Source organism: Synchiropus splendidus, chromosome 12 (genome assembly GCF_027744825.2).
Source record: "Synchiropus splendidus isolate RoL2022-P1 chromosome 12, RoL_Sspl_1.0, whole genome shotgun sequence".
In the NCBI taxonomy this organism is placed as follows: domain Eukaryota; kingdom Metazoa; phylum Chordata; class Actinopteri; order Syngnathiformes; family Callionymidae; genus Synchiropus; species Synchiropus splendidus.
The window spans coordinates 16,328,927-16,352,585 of NC_071345.1; the positions used below are offsets into that span (position 1 = coordinate 16,328,927).

Here is a 23,659-nt window from a genome sequence, read left to right on the forward strand (position 1 = left end):
GCCGTAAAATGTTTGGTCTTGAACAACAAATTCTGTGAAACTTCAGATCATTTCTAAACCAATGGTGCCATCTAGTAGCCTGCTATACTATTTCATGATACCTCATCTACCATCACTGCAAAATAGACTTATCAATATTTCTGGGTGGTGAAAAAGTGCACTAAATGGGGACATATTAACTTAATTTAATGTTTTTGTTTCATTGTTTATTTTTCAGGTCAGTGTTTTCAGTCATGCTGAAGCATCCATTTTATAGTTTATTTCGACAACACAGTATATGCCTGACAAGTCATGGAGATAATGCAGAAAACTGAATTTAAACGTGGAGATTGTATAAATGCTTTATTTAAAAAATATATTTTACATGTATTATTTTGCATTTTATGTAAAATTGTATTTTCCAGTCAAAAGATTACAACTAAGCACCTGAACATTCATGTTATACTCTCATTTTCCTGCTCCAGGTAGCCCGCATACACAAAGGTAGTAAAGTATTTTCATATTATAAACATCTTATTAAGTTATATCAGAACAGTGTTCCAAGCTGTTGGTAGCCCTTCAGGTCACAAAGGGGGAGCTCGAAGTTGGTTGGTGACCCCTGATCTACACCACTAAAGCCCCACCTTTAAGGGTGAACAGACGCAGACTCTTCAGCCTGACCATGATAACAATATTGCTTCACAGAGATTCGTGAGACAACAATCTGCTAACTTCCTTTCGAAACAAATAAGAGGACAAAAGAACAAAAATGTCAGGCTCCTACGAGATGAAAGATTTTCAGATGTTTTACTCATATTTAGAGTGTAATAAATGCTTTAGTCGTATCGCACCAACACACCCAAAAAGCAAAGGAATGTGGATAAGAGCATGAGTAACCTGGACACACCTCTAGATTACCACCACCGATCCTTTGTGAAGCACAGTGGGTGGGTGTTGGGAAAAAGAGGAAGCACTAAACACCTAAAATGGCTTTTATACTGAGGGTGTGAATATGAGGCCAAGATACAGTTATGAATTCCACCATTCAGTCACTTAAAAAAATAGTTCCACATAGTAGGCAGTGAAATGAAGTAGCCTCCAACACACCCAAAATAACTAAACTTGAGGATCAATTATTTTGAACAGCAGAGTGTCGGAATTAGAACCAGAGGTTCTAAGCCAAGTCAGAATGACTCCTGGATCAGTTGGAGCAGCTGTGTCTTAAAATAGATCAGCGATGATCCTCCCGAGCCTCTGTAAAGAAGAAAATCTTTTCTGGAGGTCAACTATTGTGCCAGTATTGTTTTACAATGTGGTGATTGACGGCAAGTGGGTTCAACCGGAACAAAATGGGGTTTGGCTCCCTCTGCAGGGGAAGCGCACAACCACAATGTCTGCAGGAGACGCGATGATCGGCAGCAATATATCACACTCCAAATCTGACAGATTGATTGATATAGTTTACAGTATAAACTTCTTAGACTTGTCTGACTTGCTATTTTACACCATTCTTTATTTCGCGTGTGAAAAATATTTTTATTTAATTATTTTATATTTCACTTTTGTTCCTTGTAAACGACGATTTATTATGCAGACTCGTATTTAATTTTGACTTTTCCGTAATCATGATTGGTGACTTTTTTTCCGAAAATGTCTCACCCATGACAGCTTATTCCTATTAATGTGGAAAAAGGGGAACCCGTGATATGTTGCCATGGCAACGTCCACAAACAAAAGCGCACATGGGGTATGCGCTCAGTAACTGTGACCGCGTCAGAGTCACGGGTGCAGTTTTGACTGGGGAGAGAGTGAATCGTCTTGTGACTGATGGGTTGCGCATGGAAGAGAAATGGAGCCACGCAGGTCTGCAGCTGCGACTCATCGTGTCGATACAGAGAATGGCCACCAGATGGTACCAGAGTTCGATTATTCAACTAGACTCGAGAAACGTCAGTGAATGGAAGTTAACTCTTTGAACTGCTCTATTTGATATAAATTGATATATTTCTATATTTATTTATGGAACTCTATATTTCTTAATGTCTAAAGTCAGAATCAAAAGGTTAGGTAACAATATAAAAAGTCATTTAAAAATATTTTATATTTGTAATTACTATTTATTTATTATTTTGGAGATAAAAATGTCACAAATGTGTTGGGGACAAGAAGAGATGAAAAAGAAAGAGACAAAAAGAAAGATGAAACTGCAGGTACAGTGAGAAAGTAAAAAATACATTTTACACAACAGATCGAGCAGCTATAAACCTCCAACAAGATCAAATCTACATGGTTGTAAATCGCCCTTCTTCGCACTCGTGTTATGCCCAAAGTTGGCAACAGTTAGTAGTTGCGTGACAGTTCGACTGCAATTGTTACAACACTTGAGACATTTATTGCCAAAAGCTGGAGGCAAATCTCTGAGTGAAGGTTGTCATGAGTTATGAGATGCAGGTTTTTTTTGTTTCATTTTCAGATTAATACACAATAAATTAAGGGGTATAATAAATATATATCTAAAAAGCATTATGCATAAACTTGCAACTCTCAATTTTAAATAGTAGGCAAACAGACACAACTATTGAAAATAAATAAATAAAAAACACAACAATATAAATGTTTATTCCCTAACACAGTGACAAAGATAACTTGAGTGCGACTAGTGTGACCACACCGTCGTAAAAGAAGAGATATGCTCCTCCCCGGCAATCAGGACAAATCAATGAATAACTCACCCATACAACACATCCTACAGTACAAGTATTTCATCCTTTCTTCATGTGCGTTCAATCCACGCAGATAGCTCTCATGTAAAGGATCCCAATTAGAAGCCATTACGACTCCGATCCAGCCGCCACCTGAACGTCACACTCACTGTACCATCTGGTGACCAGAGACTTAAAAAGAAACCACTTTCTGACAGGTGAAAGCCACATTAGTTGCCCAGCCCACTGAGCTGCTTAAAGCACAAAAGATAGCTTCATCCTTTTCATTTCTTGTATCCTGTGCCTTTTTCCCCCATTATTCAGCTTAAGCACAGCCATTCAGTCAAAAGATAAAACCACAACCAGCTGCACGGAACATAGGAAAAACACCGACGTTATTTTGAAAAACTCTGATGTCAAATTTCGATAGTTAATATCCATGTTTACGAGCAAAAGTGAGATTTCACATGGATTAAAAATAATAAATAATCAAGACTTGTGTGCTAATGGCAAGTTCCCGGGTGTCACACAATCCAACTGTCACATGTCAAGTTTCGGATGTGATAATTTATGATGATGCACAGCTGAGCAGCTCCCAGGTCACATTTAAAAGGGAAAGTGACCTAAATAAGCTGGGTGCTCATCTTACGAGCTTTGACCTTTGGTGACCTTTGGCCTAGGAGCAGACAGGAAGAGCTGTGATGTAGCACATGTCAAACACAGACCTCCATCACGCAAGCATTTTTATTTGACTTTTTTGTGAGTTTTTCAAAACAAACATTACAAATTTAAATAGTAGCGCAGCGTATCTTAAAACAGTTCTTTACAAAGCAATCATCTGTTATTGTAAGGCATTTCATTATTTGCAGATAAAGCTATTGAAAAAAATGTAGCACCAAAGTGGACTGGCAACGTATTTATTTTTTGCTTGTTTTATCCTTAGTCTATACTGTGTGGATTTATGTTGTAGTAGTGGTTGTTGCCTAATGCCACATGAGGCATAATGTTGAGCTTATTTGCTGTATGGTATGATGCAACTGTTAAACATCGACCATGTGTTTTGAAAAATAATGCACATTATACACATTAGTAATTTAAAATAATCCGCCTAAAGATGAATTTTAGAAGTCTGCAGTCCACGTTATCAAGTTTTTACAATGCAGTTCTATTAAAAGAAAAAGCGATGCTTAAAAAGTGTTTCATCCATAGAGGATGATGTTCAGCTACAGCTACTCAACTAAAGTTGAAATGATGACCACTCAAAATCAGTCACTATAAATGTACTTTATATTTAGATAAATATTATGGGAGGTTATCCAAAATGTTATACCAAAGAATGTCAAATAAACCAGGAACTAATGATTTAAGCCTGGCAATTACTTCTGAGAATTAACTTGAAAAAATTGCAGAGCTAAGTATTTATTTGGAAAACCCCTGATGTTTATCTCAGCGGTGAAAGACAGCAACAGAGTAACACTAGTCCTGTTTGAGTGGTAAACTGATGATGTCACTGTGTACAATATCTGCAACAGCGTGTTGAGAAATCCCTAACGGGGGTCAAAATGGCTATAAATAAACTTGGGTTTTAAGATATCATCTGCCACTCTCCAATTCAGTGGAACTGAAAACACAGAGGCCAAATAATCAAGCCATGAAAGATGAAAGTCATGACTCATACCTGGAGGGTTGGTTTCGATTCCAGGGAATTTTCTGCTTTTTCCCCACTGAACAAGCATAAGCTTAAGCCAGAATTTTACCCACAAAATGCCACACCTGTGTGTGATTTTCTTTCTTCTTCTTCTTGACGTTCATCTCTGAGTGAAATTGTGAAATAAAAGACTTACAAAAATGGGGCTTGTATTTAGCAAAGTGACACCTCTTTGCCCGGCCTCGCCCACAAAAGATAAACAAAACATCCCGACAAAGCAATTTAAGATCCTGCTAACATCGAGTCGAATGTCTCCACATGACCGTGAAGCTTTACAGACACAGTGACACCAGATAGAACATATCTCAAAATCCCTCAGAGAGACAGGCCTGTTTTAGCAGCCAGTGGAAGTGAAAACAAACGTGGATGAAAGGTCACAGTTGAGCCGTAGAATGGCGAGTGATGCACCTTGTGTTTGACATAGACTATTCACAGTCAGTACCGCCTCCTCCGTCCTGACCTTTCTGATGACCCCATTCCGACAGAGTTGTGAAAGAATGTTAACATATATAGACCCACCTACAGCAGAGCTAGAATCAAGGCATTTACAACAATGCTCGGTCAAAAATCTCCAGGACACATTCATCCTGGCTCATCCTGTAATAGGCAATAGGTCAAACGAAGGATCTGGTGAGGACAGAGCTGTCATCGGGCAGAAATTATGCCGGCACTAGTGGGGGGACAGCTAAGACCAGAAAGCCCCACGGTGGGTCTCGACTAGAAAGTATAGGTCCCAGGGAGCCGTGGATGCACTTTCACTTGGGAGATGATGTGGCATACACACTTGCTGTAGTATATCTAAATTCAGAGCCATGATTGTCTTAAGGATAACATGCTAAGGCTCAACTGCTGGTATTGCCAGGGGTGCAGTGGTCAACACAAACCGGCAAATGGATCACAGCAGGCACTCAACTGTAGAGGTAGAAAAGGCAAGCTGAAGGTGAGCCTAGGTGAGAGTTGTTGACTCCGTACAAGTCTGTACAGCCAGAATGCAGTTAGCATTCCAAATTTCCCAGACATCTCAGTCGCATGCCTCCAGTGATGGGACTGAGCACACAGGCCAAGCATTCACCTCACTTGCACTGGCAACTTTCAATCATCACTTGCAGAGATGCACTTCTGTTGGCAGCATGTGGATGCACACAAAGGTTTGTTATGCAAGCTAAGGAAATGTATGATTGAGACTTTGTATGATGGTCTAAAGAAAAATAAGTGAAGAAAAGTGTCTTTAAAACCTTAAAACACAATGAAAATGCTATGCCAGATGTCAGGTGTGGATGTGTTCCATCACAAGATTTTTTTTTTTTAATTATTGGATGGGTAGGAATTGGGGAAACTTGGAGGTGATAGGTGTGTACTGCCACCTCCTTTCCATTTGAGCACATTGCAATGAATTCAATGTTAAAGGCCAGAAAATGCATCACATTACATACATGAATAAAGAAGTAATAAAAGAAAAGTTTTTAGTTTGACATTGTTCTTGTTGCATGATGATGAGTTTTAACGATCAGAGAATTTAGTACACATTAGAATTAGTCAATTCAGACACTGAATATTTTTTATTCAAGGAATTTGACTGGGGAAACCTTGTCTAAAATGAAAGTACCAGAAACGGTGATTAAGATAGCATTTGTCTAACTGACATTCAATAGGCAGCATGTCTTTCGCTAGAGGCATGAAGCATTCATTTTAGTAGCCAAGCCAAATATTTGCAGTTAAATTACCATGTATTTCCTCTATGTTATGCCCATGCATTCACCAATAGTCTTAGTTATACATACAGCCTACAACTGTGCAACTGCTCTCAAACTAAATCCATAACCCGATGTGACTCCATGAGGGGTAAAATCTGGTTTGGCAGGAAGTTCTGCTCGTCCAAATCAAACTCTCAAAGTTCATCAAGGCAAAGTAATCAAAGGCAGAAGACAAGCACACAGCCACGTCTTTTGTGAGGCGTTCAAAAGCACGCCGCACGCAGATCCTCAGATCTTCAAAACAGCAAAAAAAAGGTCCTGGGACACAAAATGCAGGTAAAAAACGCTTTTGAACATAACCAGACAAGACGCGGCAGGTCTAAGAAGGGACCCATAAATCGCATTGCTGAAATTGCTCATTGCAGCGTAGAGACATATAAATGAGGGCTCAGGTATGTGAAGCCTCCAATATTTACACTGCAACATGTCAGAGACACACAAGTCTGTGCAACACGAGCCAAAGCAATTGACTCCCATGCTGTCTGAGCCTAATGGGGCCTAATCTCTGCAGCTGTGAGAATGAAGTGACATCAGATAGTGGGCACATTAACATGTTAGTGAGGCAGTAGGTGACAAGTCTCAAGGTTACCCTGGACCATGCAGTAATGCAGAAGACAAACATCACAGATGATGAGGCTGTGTTTAAACAGCGGGTGTTAATAATGTCAACTGGTGTTGTTTGGACAACAATACCACTGAGTGAAATCCATGACTTGAACTGCAACAGCCTCCTTTTCTGACCTTAGCAAACAGCTCAAACAACCTTTCAACTGCCCTACCTTCATTTTTCTGTTTTCTCAGGCGCCAGAACGCAATCAGGGTCAATAAATGCCCCAAAACCACCAGGGCGGGGATGGCTGGTCCAAGGGGACTTGCAGGCATTTGTTGGGAAGGATTAGAGATAAAGGTAGAAGGGATGAGACACGCAGGCATGCATGGGCCATGGCAACAGGTGGGGACTCCATGGGGTCGGGGGGGGGAAAGGGAAGTGGGCGTGGCAGAGACATTTTTAACAAAAAGGGACTCACGCAGAGGGAGGCATCCCTGCTGTTTAACCCACCCAGAAGCTCTAGCGCACAGCTGTGATGTTCTTCCCAGGAAGTTTTGCGTGAACCAAAGTCAAAGAGCCGCGTTGGATTTTTAACCAAGGGGGTTTCTGTAACTGTCTTTTCTGCCTTTACTTTGAATCTGGATGAACTGGAACTTCCAGCCCGAAATGACCGTAACAAAGTTTGAGGAAAATTATGCGACAGTTTTCTGGTGAAAAGCCATCTGTCCAAGTCCAATCCGGCAAAATGGAAATTTCTTTTGAGACTGGAGGGTTTGTTGAGGGCAGGTTTGAAAATGCATTTTTACAGTGATGTAGAACTCTTTATTCCGGACAAACACTTTAGGACAAACCCGTCTACTTTAAAGGTTATGGAAATAATCCACTGTGTTATATATCAGTTAGTAAACAACATGGGGTGGCATGTGTTCAAAAGGGGGCGTGTGCGCGCACATGATATTGTCTCCTGTCCTTTTCCATTTTCTCTGATAAACCACCCCATAATTAAAAGGTGGCCAAGCCATTTAAATATAGAATACTAACAGTCCTGCCCGAGCCAATGCCTCAACATGAATGTGTGCCCTTGTGTCGCTGTTCCGTTCATGTTGGTGTTTGCCAACAACACGTCACAGGCAGCCAGCCGGGTAAATAGACAAACAGTTAAGACACACACACACACGCCACAGCAACCCGCTTTGCTGACCTACCAGGTATGATCTTCATCTAACCAATGGGAAAGAAGAAGTCGAGAATGGTGAAGGGAGAGCTGGACTGAGGGGGAATGATGAGGACGGGAGACGATCCTCTTTGTTTGTCCTGAAACTTGTTTCTGCGCTGTGTTAATTTTGACAGGCTGTGCCTGCTGCTTAGATCCGTCAGCCTGCTCTCCCGCGGCCAGGGAGGGAGGGACAACACGCCAGACCCCGGACAAGGGGGCAGGGGAGAGGGATAAGAGGGGTGGGTGTGCAGGCTGAGAGGGCTAGAGCTGACTGGGAGTTATAAATACACAACAGATGATCACACTGTGTCACAGATAGAAACTGATGGAAGTGCTCTGATGGGACATTTGGCTACTCATGGTCCCTGGAAACCAACTTACAAACACAAGTACACCCAGAGATGAGAGCCCTGCTGGATATAGAGATGATGCTTGATGGTTTAGCGAACCCTAAACGGAGTATGAGATTGTTCAAGTAGTCATTAGAATATTTCAAGAAGACCTTCGCTGTTAAAAAGCATACGCGGAATATACTCAGTAGTTGCTTTCATAGGCCGCAATTTGTGGAATTTTTTTGCATTTCTTTCGCAAAATTATCCCAATTTTATTTAGTTATTTTTTAATAAACCAAAAAGAAGAAAAAAAAATATGAAAGAAAGCAAGATTTTTTTTCTTCATCATCATTTCATTGTCCTCTGATATTGTTTTATTTTATGAACAGACAATACTATTGTGCACTTTGTGCACCATTGAATAATAAATGATGCATATATTTACCTGGATGTACTGTAAATTTGATCCTCTGTGGAGATTAAATTAAAATGAATCTTTTCATATTTTATGTGAAAATGAACATGTTAGGTCGGATCAGAGCCGACCCTTCTCACCCTGGTCATGGATGTTTGTTCCTCTTCCCTCTGGCAGGAGGCTATGGTCCATCCAGACCAGAACCTCCCGTCATAGGTACAGCTTCTTCCCCTCGGCCGTCAGACTGTTGAAATCGTGAACAGCCTTGTTGTATTTTATTTTGTTTTATTTTATTTTTTGTCAGCACTTTATTCCAAAACACTTTCCTAATTGGTGGGCTCCCCACTGACCATGGGACTAAATTAAATTCTGATTCTGAAAAGGTCTGTGCATTCTGTCCTTACCTAAAAACAAATTCACAAAGTATACTCTTTCAGATTCCGTGAGATTGTTATGCATGTCAGCATGACTTCTGGGATCTGGGAGAAGCACCACATTCTATAAATACAGTATATTTAAATATGTTTACGAGTCTGCCAATTGCAGCGCTGACATGCAGATTAATGCCGCCTCCATGCTAAGACCAATAATAAAACTGTGCCTGGAGAGATGAGAGGAGATTACCTTCTCTAATGGAACTACAGATGACTGCTGTGGCTGAAATGAGCCACCAATACTGAGAAACCACGCTGGGGATTTACACAGGATCGTAGGAAATTCCTCGGTGGAAATGCACGAGTGCCCTCACGAACTTCTGAACCCCCCACACAGGCGCCATGGTGTCATATACATATCTTTCATGACAGGACACATAGACAAAAGGTATTTCGAGCTTGTGTCTAGTGGGATGCATCTTCTGTCTCAAACACTCCCGGAGCAGGCAGGTGGTCAAGTCTCCTGAGACAGATCTGAACATTCACTAGGGTTTAAAACCGATTCCTATGAGTGATGCAAAAACGAAGGAATAAAAACTTAAGTTAAAAAAAAAATCCACAGGGTATGACTCAGGACAGAAGAATTCCGACCAAACCCTAAATTCACTCCACATGTTATCAATGGCTGATTCCAGGATCTGATATTGCTTCATCAAACAGAATAATCCTGTTCACCACCATGCTTTTCAAAACAGCAAGGCAAAACATTGTTTTGAATTCAAACTAGGAAGTAAAACTTGATTCTAAAAGACGAAGTGGCAAGCCTTTTTTTAAAATGTTTCCTGCTCTGTCGTAACACGAGGGTTAGACGATGAATCATACTAATAACATACACAGAAAGACACATAGCTGGTAAGTCTTGGCACGCACGAACATGACGCACCAACTATTAGTCAGATTATTTGGCATAAAGCAGTTTATATATACAATAAATAATTGCTGCAAACAGTGCACTCATTTCTTCATTCGATTATTTAACATGTGATTGTGTTCAGTTGGAAAGACAACGGAATGAGTCGAGCGTATGATAAATAGCCCTGAGTACTATTTGTACCAAGACCTAAACCTGGCGTAAACATGAAACTGAGATTAAAAATCTGTGAACCTGTGGTCAAATCAGTCTCACTTTCTGAATTTAAAGATAATCCAGACAAAGACATACAGCTTGGAAAACCTCTTCTAAGCTAACTAAATGTTTTGTTCTGAATGATGTGCATTCCTCATGCGCCACATAATTCCTCATTGTTCATAATCTCTTATGAATATGAAGCTTGTAGCAGAAGTTCAAGAGCCTTCTGTTTTTCCTGACGGTTTCAAGTGAGTCATCCAATTAAAATGTCGCCACAATGAAAGCCACTGAGCCCAAGCGCTGTGTAGCAGCTCATTTAACCAATCGCACGAGAACACATGGGGGAGGATTCCAGAGATGAAAACATGAAGGACCTCGGTGGTATGTCTGGAGTGTGAGCTTTTCCCAAACTGCCTCTGTGCCACGTTGGGCTTGACCTTGCATGGTGGTAAAGGTGGAATGCTTTGCATTCAATACGAAACACAGACAAAGACCGCACACATGCATTACACTTGACTTACATTTCAAACTCTAACTGAATGATTTACTTTTTGACAGTTTTCTCGGTGATGAAATTCCTAGAATTCCAAAGGCATGTCAGCAGAACCGGGAACCACCAGTCTCCGCTCAAGAGCTATATCCTGAATGACTTGGAAGTTTCTCCAGATCGACTGTATGAGCTGTAACAGTTCAGGTCTGTGCCTCAGATGACAATAGTTGCAATGGACAGTAGATGTCAGCAGTGGAGCACTGAATGGCCATCAGTCTTTCCACATTCAAATCCCATACAATAGGACACCACCCAAGAACAAAAACGTGACTGGATTATGACATGCTGAGTCTACTGCAAATGAGTCTGAAAAGCAAATATGGCATAAAGGATCAGGATGACTGGCTCCAGATCTAGTGTCACAAGTGAAATCAAGACAAACACACCCAGTGAGTGGAGCCAACAGTTCCAACTTCCTGACTCTCTGTCCAATGTACACACCCACAACAGACAACGCCCCAGCCGAGTCTTGCAATACACCACTTAAGTTTCCAATCAATCACATGATAGTCACAACGTGCTGTTGCCAAACATATACAAGCTGTGAGTTATTCTTTCAAAACAAGTCATGGTTTGTGTTATCAGTTTCCTTCTTGATATTGTTGAAAATACCTCCTTCAGATTGACAGTAGACACAAGGCACCACACACACATCGAGTGCAAAACATCAGTATAATTGCATAACGTTGCGCATACTTATCTTTCTTACAAGACAGTCTGACAGATTAACCTACAAACTCACCCACCCACACATGCACTGTTGGCAGGCTAAGTTTTATTGCAGCGCAGATGAGAACTGCTCCCAAAGGCATGCAAACCACACCTCCTCTTTTTGGTTTGTCTCCCTTTAACTCATTACAATTTCTCTGTGGGAACAGGCGAGGCAGCAGGCTGCTCCACCTTGTTGGACTGACGGAGGGTCTGCATTATCTCATCTGGCAACAACATTGGGAATCCTCCAGAGATCGCAACTTTCAAATCGCTAAAAATCCACACCCCAACAAGTCACACATCCTCATTCGACAATGACTTGTGCATAAAGCTTAGTTTTAGGCACTTTGCAAATGTAACTTATTTTTAAACTTAAAGAAAGAAAGAAGGGTCAGGCCTTATAAAATAGATATTGAAGAGCCACACCTACAAACCATTAGCAAGTTCCTTGTATTAATAATCTCTGACACGATCAATACAGCCTGCCTTGTCTTTAGCATTAAACTTTAAACCGTTATTGAACGGTAGGAAACAATAGCTTATGTTTCGGATTATATTGAAATGATGATGGCAGGTCTCATCCTACGTGGTAATTAAAACCTTCCACACCTTCAGAGGAAAGCTAGATTTAAAAGCGCTTGCAAACAACCAAACAAGGCAGGGAGTAGGATAATTGGCACACATTCAAACCAACCTTCTATGAAGTTAGGCCATGTCTTCTCTTCTGGCTCTTCCAGTGAATGGTCCCAGTTTGCAGCAGGTGGAGGTGCGCCATACACCTGAGTGGGTTCTGATGCTGCTAACAATCGTGCTCTCTCCTCAGCAATCGCCTCCAAAACATCCAGGTCCACCTCATCTTCATCATCGTCAACTGGCAGAACTTGTGGAGGTGTCGCTTGACCTGCAGCCTCAGGACTGAGGACCTGCTTCACCTCGATGATCTCCTCTACCACCACAATTTTCCTCTTCATTGCAGTCTCGTCAGTTTCACTACTTGCAAGCTCGCAGGTGTCCCCCAGGTGAGACTGGGTAGTTGCAGGAGTGGTTGTGGCAGAGGGTGTGTCCTCTCCCGAGTCGCTCTTCTTCTCTTCCTCTCGCTTTAAGGGCAAAGAGACAGAGCGGCTTTCCTCGGTGCTGCACTCTGCTGTCTGAGCAGCCGAGTGTTGTGCAACACTGGGAGGCTCCTCTCTGCTGACAAGGGGGCTGGCCTGAGCTGGAGCCGCAGCTGCCTTGGCTGTTACCACTGGTGCTGCTAACTCTCTGGCTTTGGGTGCTTCCCTCACAGTGGTGGAAGTTTTTGTCTTTGGAACCTCCTGCTCGACTTTTTCAACAATCTGCACTGCTGGCTCCACCTCCCCTTTGTCTGCTGGGGCCTCAGAGAGCACAGCTGCTGCCTGCTCCGTTTCCTCACCGCTCATTTTTCCAAGAGTCATCTTGGGAGAAACATTCATTTGAGCCTTTTCTGAGGCCACGACAGAGGGGTCTTTAACCAAGTCCCCGGGTGATGATGTCACACTAGTAGATGTTGATACTTCTCCCTCTGTTAAAATCACCTGAGAAAATGTTTTAGCTTTAGCCTCCTTCTTTGCCTTTGAAGAGTCCTCTGTCTGCTGACTGTCTTCATTTGAATCAGACATGTTTTTGGTTGCTGTTTCTTTGGTCTGTGGTGCAGAAGTCTCAACTTTGGGGATGTCTTTTACCAGCTTCACTTCAGTCACAGTTTCCACTTTAGTCACTTCCTCAGATTTCTCCATCTCCATGCGAGGTGAGTCAGGTTTTGGGCATTTGCTCTCCTGTGTGACTGTGCTGACAATGTGGTTCTTACCCTTGTCTTTAACTGCATCAATTGCAGCATCAGCTGGGGGCGCTGGAGAGATGTGAGCTGAAGGAGGCGATGCCTTCTCATTTTCCAGTTTTTCAGCTTTGATTTTACCCTCTGTCTTTTCTTTGGTAGCGCCGTCCTTTATTGTTTTGTTACCTGATACAGATGCCTTTGAAGTACTCAAGAGGGTTGATTGGACACTTGATTTATCTAACTCCACAACCGTCGCTGCTTTAATGGTGTCTTCATCTTCAACCATTGGTGTGCCCTCACCACTTGGCACTTTGGTCTTCTCGGCTGGAGATTTCTTTTTCTTCCGTTTTGATTTTGAGTTTCCTTCAGCCGCTTGTTGCTTCTCCACAAGGACATCGGTGGACACGGCACTTTGTTCCAGCACTGGAACTGAAGTGGTGTCAACTTGCACAGATAATTCAGGTGTGACCTCAGGTGTTTTATTCTCCTTTGGGGGTTTTGCTTTGACGCCCGTCGTCTCTTTTCCAGAAGCCTCCGTAACAGCAGTTTCCACCATGGAAAGTTTTGAATCTCTTTTGCTGGTCAATGGTGGTGATTTTTTTGTCGTAGTAATTGTTTTAACCTCAACTGTCTGGGACATCTCCTGAGGATCTCTCGGAAGTTCTGACTGTTCTAGAAGACCGGCTTGAGTTTTGACAATGTGATGAACCTCTGCAGTAGCCTTCAGTGGACCTTTTGCTTTAGTCGGATCCTTGTCTGGTGTTTGATCAGCGACGGCTTGAATTTTGGGCCCTTTGGACATTTTCAAAATTTGAGGATCATTCAATTCCTGGCTGTGTTTTGTTCCCTTAAAAGCTTCTTCTTTGGCAGGTATTTCTGGAATAGCAGCTGCCTTGGCTTTTTTGGCTGGCATGTTGGAATTGACTTTAACCTCGTTCAATACGACAGGCTCCTCAACCGCCACTTTGCCTCTGGTCACCTCTTTAATGACTGTTTTTGTGATGACTTGGGTGGTTGTGACAGTGCTGGTGGATTTTTTAACTTTGGCAGTCACAACGCTGGACTTGACATCCGAAGCAGCAAATTCAGTTGGGACAATATTCAGTTCAGATTTAACCTGATTTGTTTCCTTCTTGTCTTCCATTACAGCTGTAGCAGTTGAGGAAATAACTGAAGGTATGATGGGAGTTTTTTCAGTGACACTTTTAGTCTTCTCTTTATTTGTCTTCAGGGCAGATGACTCAGTGACAATCGTTGATGTCGGAGCACTTCTAATCTCAGCGAAAGCCTGCATGGTTGTTGTAGGTGGTGGATTCGATTTCACTGATGTCTGAGAAGTTTTTGACAACTCTTGACTTAAGGCTGCATTTGGATTACTGACAACATTTGGAGCCTTTTGCCATTTACTTTCAAACGCAGCTCTATCCTGTGACGGAGCAGCAACTTTCTCACTGCTCCAGTCCATGTACTGGCTGGATCTCACTCTACTCTCCTCTATCATTACTGGCTCACTTCTCAAGCTGCCCCCACTATTAACTTGAGCCTGTTGATCCATCTCCCATGATGCTTTGGGCTTGACAGGTTCTGCAACAAGCGGACGCCCTCTGAACCGCGGAGTCCTATCAGTAAAGCTTTCTTTTTCTCTGGATCCCATCATCCTATGGCGGTAGCTTTGGCGCTCAGCCATAGCCTCCTGACTCTCAGCTTCAAATCTGCGACCAGGCTTCGGAACATAAGAAGTTGGACCTTCAACTTGTTGGACCTTAGCGGCACGGGAAATAGCCAGGGTTGCTGCTGGTTTTCGGACCCTCTGCAAAGATGAAGGGACGATCTCAGGTGGAAGGTGGAGGTATTCGCGGAGATAGGTGATGCCCTCATTGGTAAGATACCAGTAGAAGTGTCGCCAGGCAAAGGTTTCCTTTACAAAGCCCCTGGACTTAAGCGATCCCATGGCACGGATTACTTGAAGATTCTTCACGCTTTGTACCTCAGGGTGTCTTGTCTGGGGTCGCTTGTCCTTCTTGGCCACCATGACTCCATCACGAAACAGAACTTCATAGATGGCCTTCAGGTCCCGCATTGGCATCAGCATTCCAGCAACCATTTTGTCTAATGTTTGGAAACTTTTTAAAGCTAAATTAAAGTAAACAACATCCAAGTCAGATGGAAAAGGCACCCGAAGGTGTGTAAAGGAATTCAGTGACGAGACCGGCTGTCACGTTCCTCAGTCCAGTAAGAAAATAAAGGAAGAGTATGGCTGTAATCTTACTTTGTGTGCAGTTCTGTAGCAGATCCTTCGGTTTTGTGAAGAAAAAAAAAGGATAGTCCTCTGAGAAAAGGTATTCTTAGTGAGTCAAAAGTTTCCTCGCTATATTCAGCGTGGCTAGTAATGAACAGTCCTCACTCTGCTGGGATGGCAATGACAGAATGGAAGAGAGAGAGAGAGAGAGAGCGAGAGTGTGTGAAAGAGTGAGACACACTTCTGAGCCCAGCCCCTCCTACCTTGTCTCTCTATTGCTCATTAAAAGAAAAGAAGAAGCGTGGAGCACGGAAAAAATGTTCCTCACTTAAGTAAACATTCATTCAAAAAGCAAAGAAACCCTCATCGATCAGGAGCAAGAACAAGCCCACACGAAAGTGGGTGAGCACCCAAGTGTGTTTGGGCACATGTCCTGTAGCTCTGACTTTTTCAGAGACGCCCACTGAGGAAAGCACACGCCTCCGTAATAACGTACACACACACCTCTCTGACTTAAACACACCCTTTGGCCTGTCACACACACCAGCTTGGTGAATGGGCTTTTATAAACACAGATATGTTATAGGAGAGCGCGGCAGACAGCCTGTAAGAATAAATCCCTCCCCGCCCAAATGTGACTCACTTTAAATCCATGTGGGTTAGTACGGCCACGCTGCTAGTTTTACAAAGCTCAAATGTCACACAAGCAGAGAAAAAAAATACATAAATATATCAACTTCAGTTGAGAGCAATCTTTTACTTTCACTTCTGTCTAAATGAAACTAAAGCAGTGATAATGTGGAAGGTCACCCAGATAATAATGCAGCTAATGGGAGGTGCAACCACACACCAACGTAAAGCTGTGCTGCACGTCAGAGCTAACATTAGAGTCTCAGCCCTCCATTTAGCTGAGAAAGAAGAATCTTCTTGCGCCACTAAATAAAGAACTGCACATTATAGCTAACCTTTTCAGCCCCCAAAGTAACATGATATCGTATTTCTATCTCAAGATCACTCCTCTTTTCTGTGCATCTGTCCCCTGCTCGTCTCTCTGTGTCAGTGAAAGTGTCCACATGGTGGGTGCTCAGTAAACAGGAAAGAAGCTCACTGAAGCACAGCACATGTTCTGCCTCCACATTGAGAAAGAGGGATATAGTCTTGAGCGGAGCAGGACGTCAGAGACCGGGGATCAACGGTTGCAAAATTATAATGGGCAATGAAATGGTGGAAACCACATGCAGTGTTACGGAGCCAAAAACACACTGGAATGTGTATTTTTATTATATTTGCCATGGCAACAGTCACATTAATGAGTCACAGCCAAGTGAGTCTAACAGTAAATCCACTTCCTGAACCGGACCTTTTTGCGATATACCTGGACAACTAAAACTAGGAAGAAGATATAAAGAACTTATTAGGACAGAATATTTTGAATAGATGTGTTACAGCGCACTGTTAATAACCCTATAATTACAGATCATGCATTGACAGCCCAAATTGTAGACGGTATGCACTCCACCTACAGCAGACATGTCCCCAAATGATCGCACACAAAGTTAATAATTAAATATTTATCACCTCAGTGGAGCTTATGATGTGTCAAGTCAGGTTTGTGGCCAACTTCCTCATACAAGACAACCCGTCTTGAATGCCAGCATGGGCTGAATTCAAGCAAATATGCAAGCACGGCATGTTCGGCATGAAAGTGGAGAGAAGGAAATATCCATCCAACAAACATGAATGTTCATAAAACACCCATGACATTTTGAAAACATTCCTCAGACAAGAAAGTTTCAAAAAGACTCTTTCTCCCAGGGTCATCATTAAAAAATATTGGAAATTCAAGTGACAACTTAAGTCGGCAACCTCAAAGAACTCTTTTAGTGGTTCTACAAGTTTGAACCACTAACACGGTTCAAAACTTGCTGATAACATGGCTAGGTGCCTAGGTATATAGGTGATATTTGATCGGTGGAACCAAATTGCAATAAGGGTTCGGGAAACAATTTATACAAAGTACTGTTTTTGAAAAAAAAAAAAAAAAAAAAAAAAAAAAAATGTGTTTGACAACTATGGCACTTAAGTCTAAAGTCTCTTGTTCAAATTAGGGCCCATGTGTGAAAAAACCACTGAAATTTATCTACTGACTGAATATTTGAATCCACCCTTGGCACATGCGTTAGAGAAAATCAGTGTCATCTCATGCACCGTTTCTGCACAAGGCAAACTTCCGATGGTGACCCGCGTTCTGGCTCCAAGCCCAGGTCCTTCCATCATACCTCAATTAAATATAGTTCTACAGAAGGAAGACCAAGTCTCATCGCCAAAGCGGGGTGGACATTGACACAACATTCAGCTTCTCAATGTGGCCAAAAATAGACCATCAACATTAATAAATACAAATGAAGACCTAATCTTATTTCACCAAGAGCAAAGTCGATGTACAGTAAGATAGACTGCAGAGATTATGAGTTTATAAGAACAGCAGAGAGAAGTGACCTCCTGCTTCAATATATCAGATCTCCAGATCCAAGAATAGATGTGTCAGCACAAATAGACGGTGGCTGGACACTCTCCTGCTGTGAAGGCCGTTTGCTCCACACGTGCTGAACACCAGTATATGATCAGAGTCACTTGCAAAGAAAGTGGTGGCTAAAGTTTTGGGGTGGGTTTTTTTGCAGTCACTTGAAGCTACAATTCTTATGTCATGTTTAGAATGGCCCGTGACTATGCAGGCTATTCTCAGTCTATTAGGCTGCCGTTCCTGTAACCTTGACTTTTTGCTCGTCATCCACAACATGGGTCAAAGACTTCACTTTGAAATATAAAACCGCACACATTAACCTTCGTCACTTTAAGCTCCCCGGTGAGAGCAGGACTAATTAGAAGGACCTTATAATACTATTTGATCACTTGAAAGGACTCAAGGGACAGAATGCAGGAATATGTGGGTAGAAAACAAGTGCCAAAGCCGTAGCAATAAACGTAAGCCTAGAGCAGTGGGCTGAACTGCATCATGGCTGCAGACAATAGAGTACTGTGTCAGAGAGGCATACATGGAAAGTGAGAGGTGTCTTTGGCATTCCTCACGCAGTTGCGAAAATAAATAACCAAATGGTCTTGAAAGACTGAGGTGAAGACCAATGGGTTTGAAGGGGTAACTCTGCAAGAACAATAGACAAAGAAACAAGTATACAAAAGACATGAAGGGAAATATGTGTCCTGCACTGCCAAATACTGTACTCCTCATCCAGCTCTTTTTTAAATTAAATACAGCTACCGCACTCTTAAAAAAAAACAAAAAAAACCCACCATAAACTACTCATACGAGAAAACCTAAACCTTACTAGTCAAACAAAAGTCTTCAGTGTGTAAGAGGAAAATCCCACGTTCTGGATGTTGTCCCACCAATATATGAGCAAATGGGCAAGGAGACTTTCCTTTCCCTAAACATGTGTGCCGGAGGTGAGTAAAGAAGGATGTTGCCGGTGTTCTGAAATTCACGAGTGACTGATCGCCGACTTCTCCTTTTCCAGAGTGGAAAGAAATGAAGTCACAGATTATGCCTCATGAAACCAAAAATAAGCTGGAACACTCAAGGAGATGGTCGGGAGCTTTCATTGCACTTTTTCCTATAGCTCCCAGGAGCACCTCAGGTTGGCAGTTCTTAAGATCATTTTAGCTTCTTTAAGTCCAAGCCGAGTAAGATCTCACTAATTTAAATTTTTAAGACACAAGAATATCAACATTCCAGTTACAAGCATGCAATATGACTGACAGCTTTTATAAGATGGTTTGTGTCTCCTGCATTTCCACTGTACTGTATGAGTGCCACATCAACAGGTTTCTCCATTATGACATTAAAATCATTTCAACGTTTGAGAGTTCAAACCCTCATGAGAAGTCTGAATATCTGAAGTCACAACTTATGAAAGTCTGGATGGTGAATCTTTCCGACAACCAAGCAAGCGCCACTAATCGCTGCACAGTTTAAGACACACCCACCTCACTTTGCGCACTGCAAACGTGTTTTTCTCTATAAAAGATGCAGACTGAAGCAGAAAGACGTCAACCTGCAAGTAAACCTACAGAAGCAAGTACCTATAATAAGAGTGATTTATTGATTTTCTTTTTTTTTTGGCTCACATCTATTTAATAAACTGATCTGTGGCGCTGTTTTTGACGCAAACAAAATGTTTCTATGCCCTTTAAAGCCCCCTTTTTTTTTTTGGATCAATATTGAGTTTGCAATTTTAGTGTTGAGACAACCGTACTTAATATACATAGTTCTCAACTGGGGTTCAATATTTTAAAACCTTCTGAAATGAGAAGGAACATCAGCACTTATTTGCACAACTGATATGTGCATGACAAGCCACATTCAAGGCTTGAAAAACATTGTTAAAACTGAAGTGATCTGCTGTGATGTGATATGAAAAATCTTCTTTAGCTGACACAAAAAACAGCACAGCTTTGTTAGCTGATTTTCAGAGAGTTTGTAAACAAATTCCAGCAGCAAGGACAGACGAGAACAAGCCCTGACTATTGTGCAGAATCAGAGATGCAAATCGACATGCAAACAAATGCACATAGACTGGGAAAGGGTTGGTCAATACTTGGACATGAGTCATGCATGACTTTTAATTTCATTGACGAGGTTGACAAACTGAGGGAAATGACCCACTCCTCTTTAAGCCACTCCTCTCCATGACATATACATTCATCCAGCCAATGAAATATCTACTCTCACCGAACGACTTAGGCCCGTCTGAAGTGACACTTACCTTTCTTTGGGCTCAGCCAGAACCGGTCCCCAATTGGATCTCGCCTGTCCATATAGTTTGGATCCAACATGTTGTAAAATAAATAATCCCTAAACTCCACCAGCAACACGTTTGTGCTTTTACCACCCTGTTGTAACCACAACCAAGCTCCCTTGTGCCCTCTTCAGACCCTCTTGCCTGCTCAGCAGAAATCGACATGCAAGATGTGGCTGAAAGAAAGACGGAACGGGAGTGGAGGGGTACATTCACGGTGGGGAGGGTGTTTGTGACACAAGAACAAGGAATCTGTTCATCACTGTCCCATATTGAGGAGGGTCATCAACCACATAAATTCAGGGGTTTGCAGGGCTGTTACTGCTGCCCCGGAAACTCTGGCAGACAGGCCATAGATCCAGAGCCACTGACATTCTGTCTAGGAACTTGATGAAGACACATTGATCCTTTGTTGAAGAAACATCAGAACAAATGGAAGAAAAAAAATGCACAGAATGGAACATTGCCATTGTCTGTCTATACAAAATGGTGCCAAATGAAATGAAAATAAACTAAAGATAGAAAAATTAAAACCGTCTGCGTCTATATTACTACAACACAGGTATGAACCGTCAATATTGACTCATCATGACTGATGTCAGGGCGTGTGGGGCTTATAATAACTGTGGAACTGAAAATATTTTAAGTAGTACTAGTAGTTGATACCAGGTCAAGGCATTAGAGTTAGGTTCTATGAACATAAAATAATGATAATAAAAAAGGAGTATGCACTTTCAGCCTCAGAATCATGACACTGATTTTTGGCATTCATAGAATTTTGTCCAGCAATAGAGTTTGATAAAATGATTTAATTAAATAACACAGTACGTAAGTAACTATTAATCATTAAAATGTATTATACTATTTAGCATACTATTTGTAATATTTAGCAAATGTATTGAAGTCAAAAGCAGCATCAACCTGTTTTACATTTTCTTAATAGTTTGTTTTTCGCACCATGAAGGTGGACAATATTTATTTATTCATATTACTTACGAGTTTTTGGAAGAAAACAACAGGAGCTTAGAGTTGTTGGGTAGATATAAAAAATGTCCTTGACTGCCATTAATCAAAGACTTAAAACATTCAGAATGAAAGGTGACTGAAAAACAATGAAAGAGTTGAGATTCATGATGAATCAATTTAAATATAAAGCCCAGTTTATCATCTCCTCTCCTTTTAATGCAGTCTTACTGACACCTTACTGTAATCTATTAACGGGAACTATATACACTGTATTTCCTAAGATACTAAAACAACTGAAATAACACCATGATAATGTTGATTGATGCAAGCTGATGATGGCACAGGAGAGCGTGTGAAAGAAGGTTGTTGTTGCAGTGAGTGTTTTTACAGCTCTGAACAGCAGTTGGCTTGATGTCTTTTACCAGTAAGGGCTACAATTATCTACACAAATGTCTCGAGCTAGCCAGCTTTGTGAGAGTTGTGAAGTCAAATTGCTTCTCTCAGCCAGTTCATGTAAACTATCCAAACTTTGCTTGAATACATTTGACTAAAGAGTGCTTAAAAGTGCAAGCTTGCTTTTTAAACAAAGCCACATCGATGTCTCCTGAGAGGACACGACAATATCATTCAAAACTAACAAAACTACTGCAGTGTTAAAAACGGAGACTGGTGGAATTTGCCGTTTCAAAATGGACCAGCAGGCTGGTTGGGTTAAAATAAAATGGCTGCAGGTACTGGGCCAAGTTTAATTCGTGCCAGGAAAGAGAGTGCCCACATTGAAAGAAATACAATGAGCTGAGTTTTGAGATTAAAAAAAAAAAAAAAAAAAATCATTTGCACAATGACTAAGCAAACGGGCGTGGTAACTTTGGTAGCTGTAGCAACACAACCCACAGGTTAGTCAAATAGCATGTACTGTCCGCGGCTGATTTCTGTGGAAATGCGGGCATGCTCCCGCTCCTGCTGTTGCCATGGGTCCCCAGCTGTCAAACAACAAAACCTGTCACAGGATCCGGACTCTGGCCTTTCCTGACTGGCTGTCACAGTGTGCAGATTTGCATTACAACCTGAAGAGGCTGAGCTTTATTTTTAGCTTGGTGTATACACGATCCATGCCAGGAACAAAACAAAAAAAAACAAAAAACAATGCAGGTGACAAACAGCAAACACACTGACTGACACAAACATAAACTCCCAGACAGAAACAGAAGTGATTTATATGCCTCACTCCCATAAAAGCCTTCCATCTGGAGGGAATGAATCAGTCGCATTCTTTCGTTTCCAAGAGCAGCACGAACAACGACTGCATGAGCAGATCCTTTCATAACGGGTGGCAGTGAAACTGCATTTGGATTTTGTGGTTGTGGATAGAAAAAAGCCGTTTCGGTCGCAGTTTAAGATTCTACTTACAGAAGTGACTCACCAGATTCATGGATATCTCGGGAACTTTCCGAAGCGTGGCGTAATTTCCCTGGCAAACTTATTCAAATGCTCACAAAGCACCATGATCAAGATCATTTCTGATACTGTCCCAACAGTTTTTAAACTTTCACTTCCTGGATCAGAATCATCCTTCTGCATAAAGCCGGCATACGACTTGCATTACATTTTCCATATAGACATGTATAGATTAAAACTGCGTGAAAGGAGGAGTTCCGATAAACTTTGGAATATCTAAAGTTACACATTATGAATGAAAGGAAAAGTAACACCAGACTTTACTACAAGGAAGGAACTTGATCCTTACAAGCTTGAGATTTGATAGCAGACTCAACCTCGCGGGATATGCGGCCTAGATGTGTCACAGTCGATTCCAACAGTTCACTAGTATCATTTTTCATCAACAAAACAGATTGCAATCTGACAAGGAAAAAATACTAATATATATACTAATATATAACATCATTATTATTTTTTTTTTGGATATGCGAATCAGCAATGTTTGAGCAGTGAAGGGGGCAACCGGGGAAAAAGAGGCAGTACAGTGCGACCTCTCTTTCTTGACATTAAGTCAGCCAAGACATAAACGATGCACATTCTCTCTCCTAAGGCGTCACATATCGACTATCCTGAAGTGGACTTCGGCACCCATCTGTTAACATACAGTACAGGGCAACCAGCCATGTTGCACATTGACGCATAGGTGTTTCAATGTTGTCAAAGGTTACTCCTCCCACACAACATTCAAAAAGAGTGGTTAGGGTTAGAACACATGGGTGGGATGCTCACTCTCTGCTGACGTACTCATTTGGACACTCCGGAATGTGCCACTCCGTAAGCAACTTCACTTATTATGCTGTTTCTTTCAGGATTTTTCCATGGAACACACCCGGAAGCCACCATAATCATGTCCACCTCCATTATGCATCATGTATTATCCACGTGTTTAAATATTTTCACTTCGTTTCAATACATTTGATCA

The 23,659-nt window shown here is 41.7% G+C and overlaps 1 protein-coding gene across 9 annotated transcripts in view; it reads right to left on the bottom strand.

The window, feature by feature from the left end:
* Positions 1-23,659, bottom strand: part of plecb (plectin b) — a 94,389-nt gene that overhangs the window by 35,284 nt on the left and 35,446 nt on the right. For 2 of the 9 annotated variants that reach the window (XM_053880916.1, XM_053880915.1), the window contains exon 1: positions 12,115-15,869. The exons of 5 other annotated variants lie outside the window; for them this stretch is intronic. In XM_053880916.1, coding sequence (XP_053736891.1) covers positions 12,115-15,319 — 3,205 coding nt within the window. In that variant the 5' untranslated portion in view covers positions 15,320-15,869. Of the gene's footprint in view, positions 1-7,898; positions 8,210-12,114; positions 15,870-20,238; positions 20,384-23,659 lie in introns of those variants that run through there. 2 more of the 9 variants (XM_053880922.1, XM_053880924.1) reach the window with 2 other exon arrangements.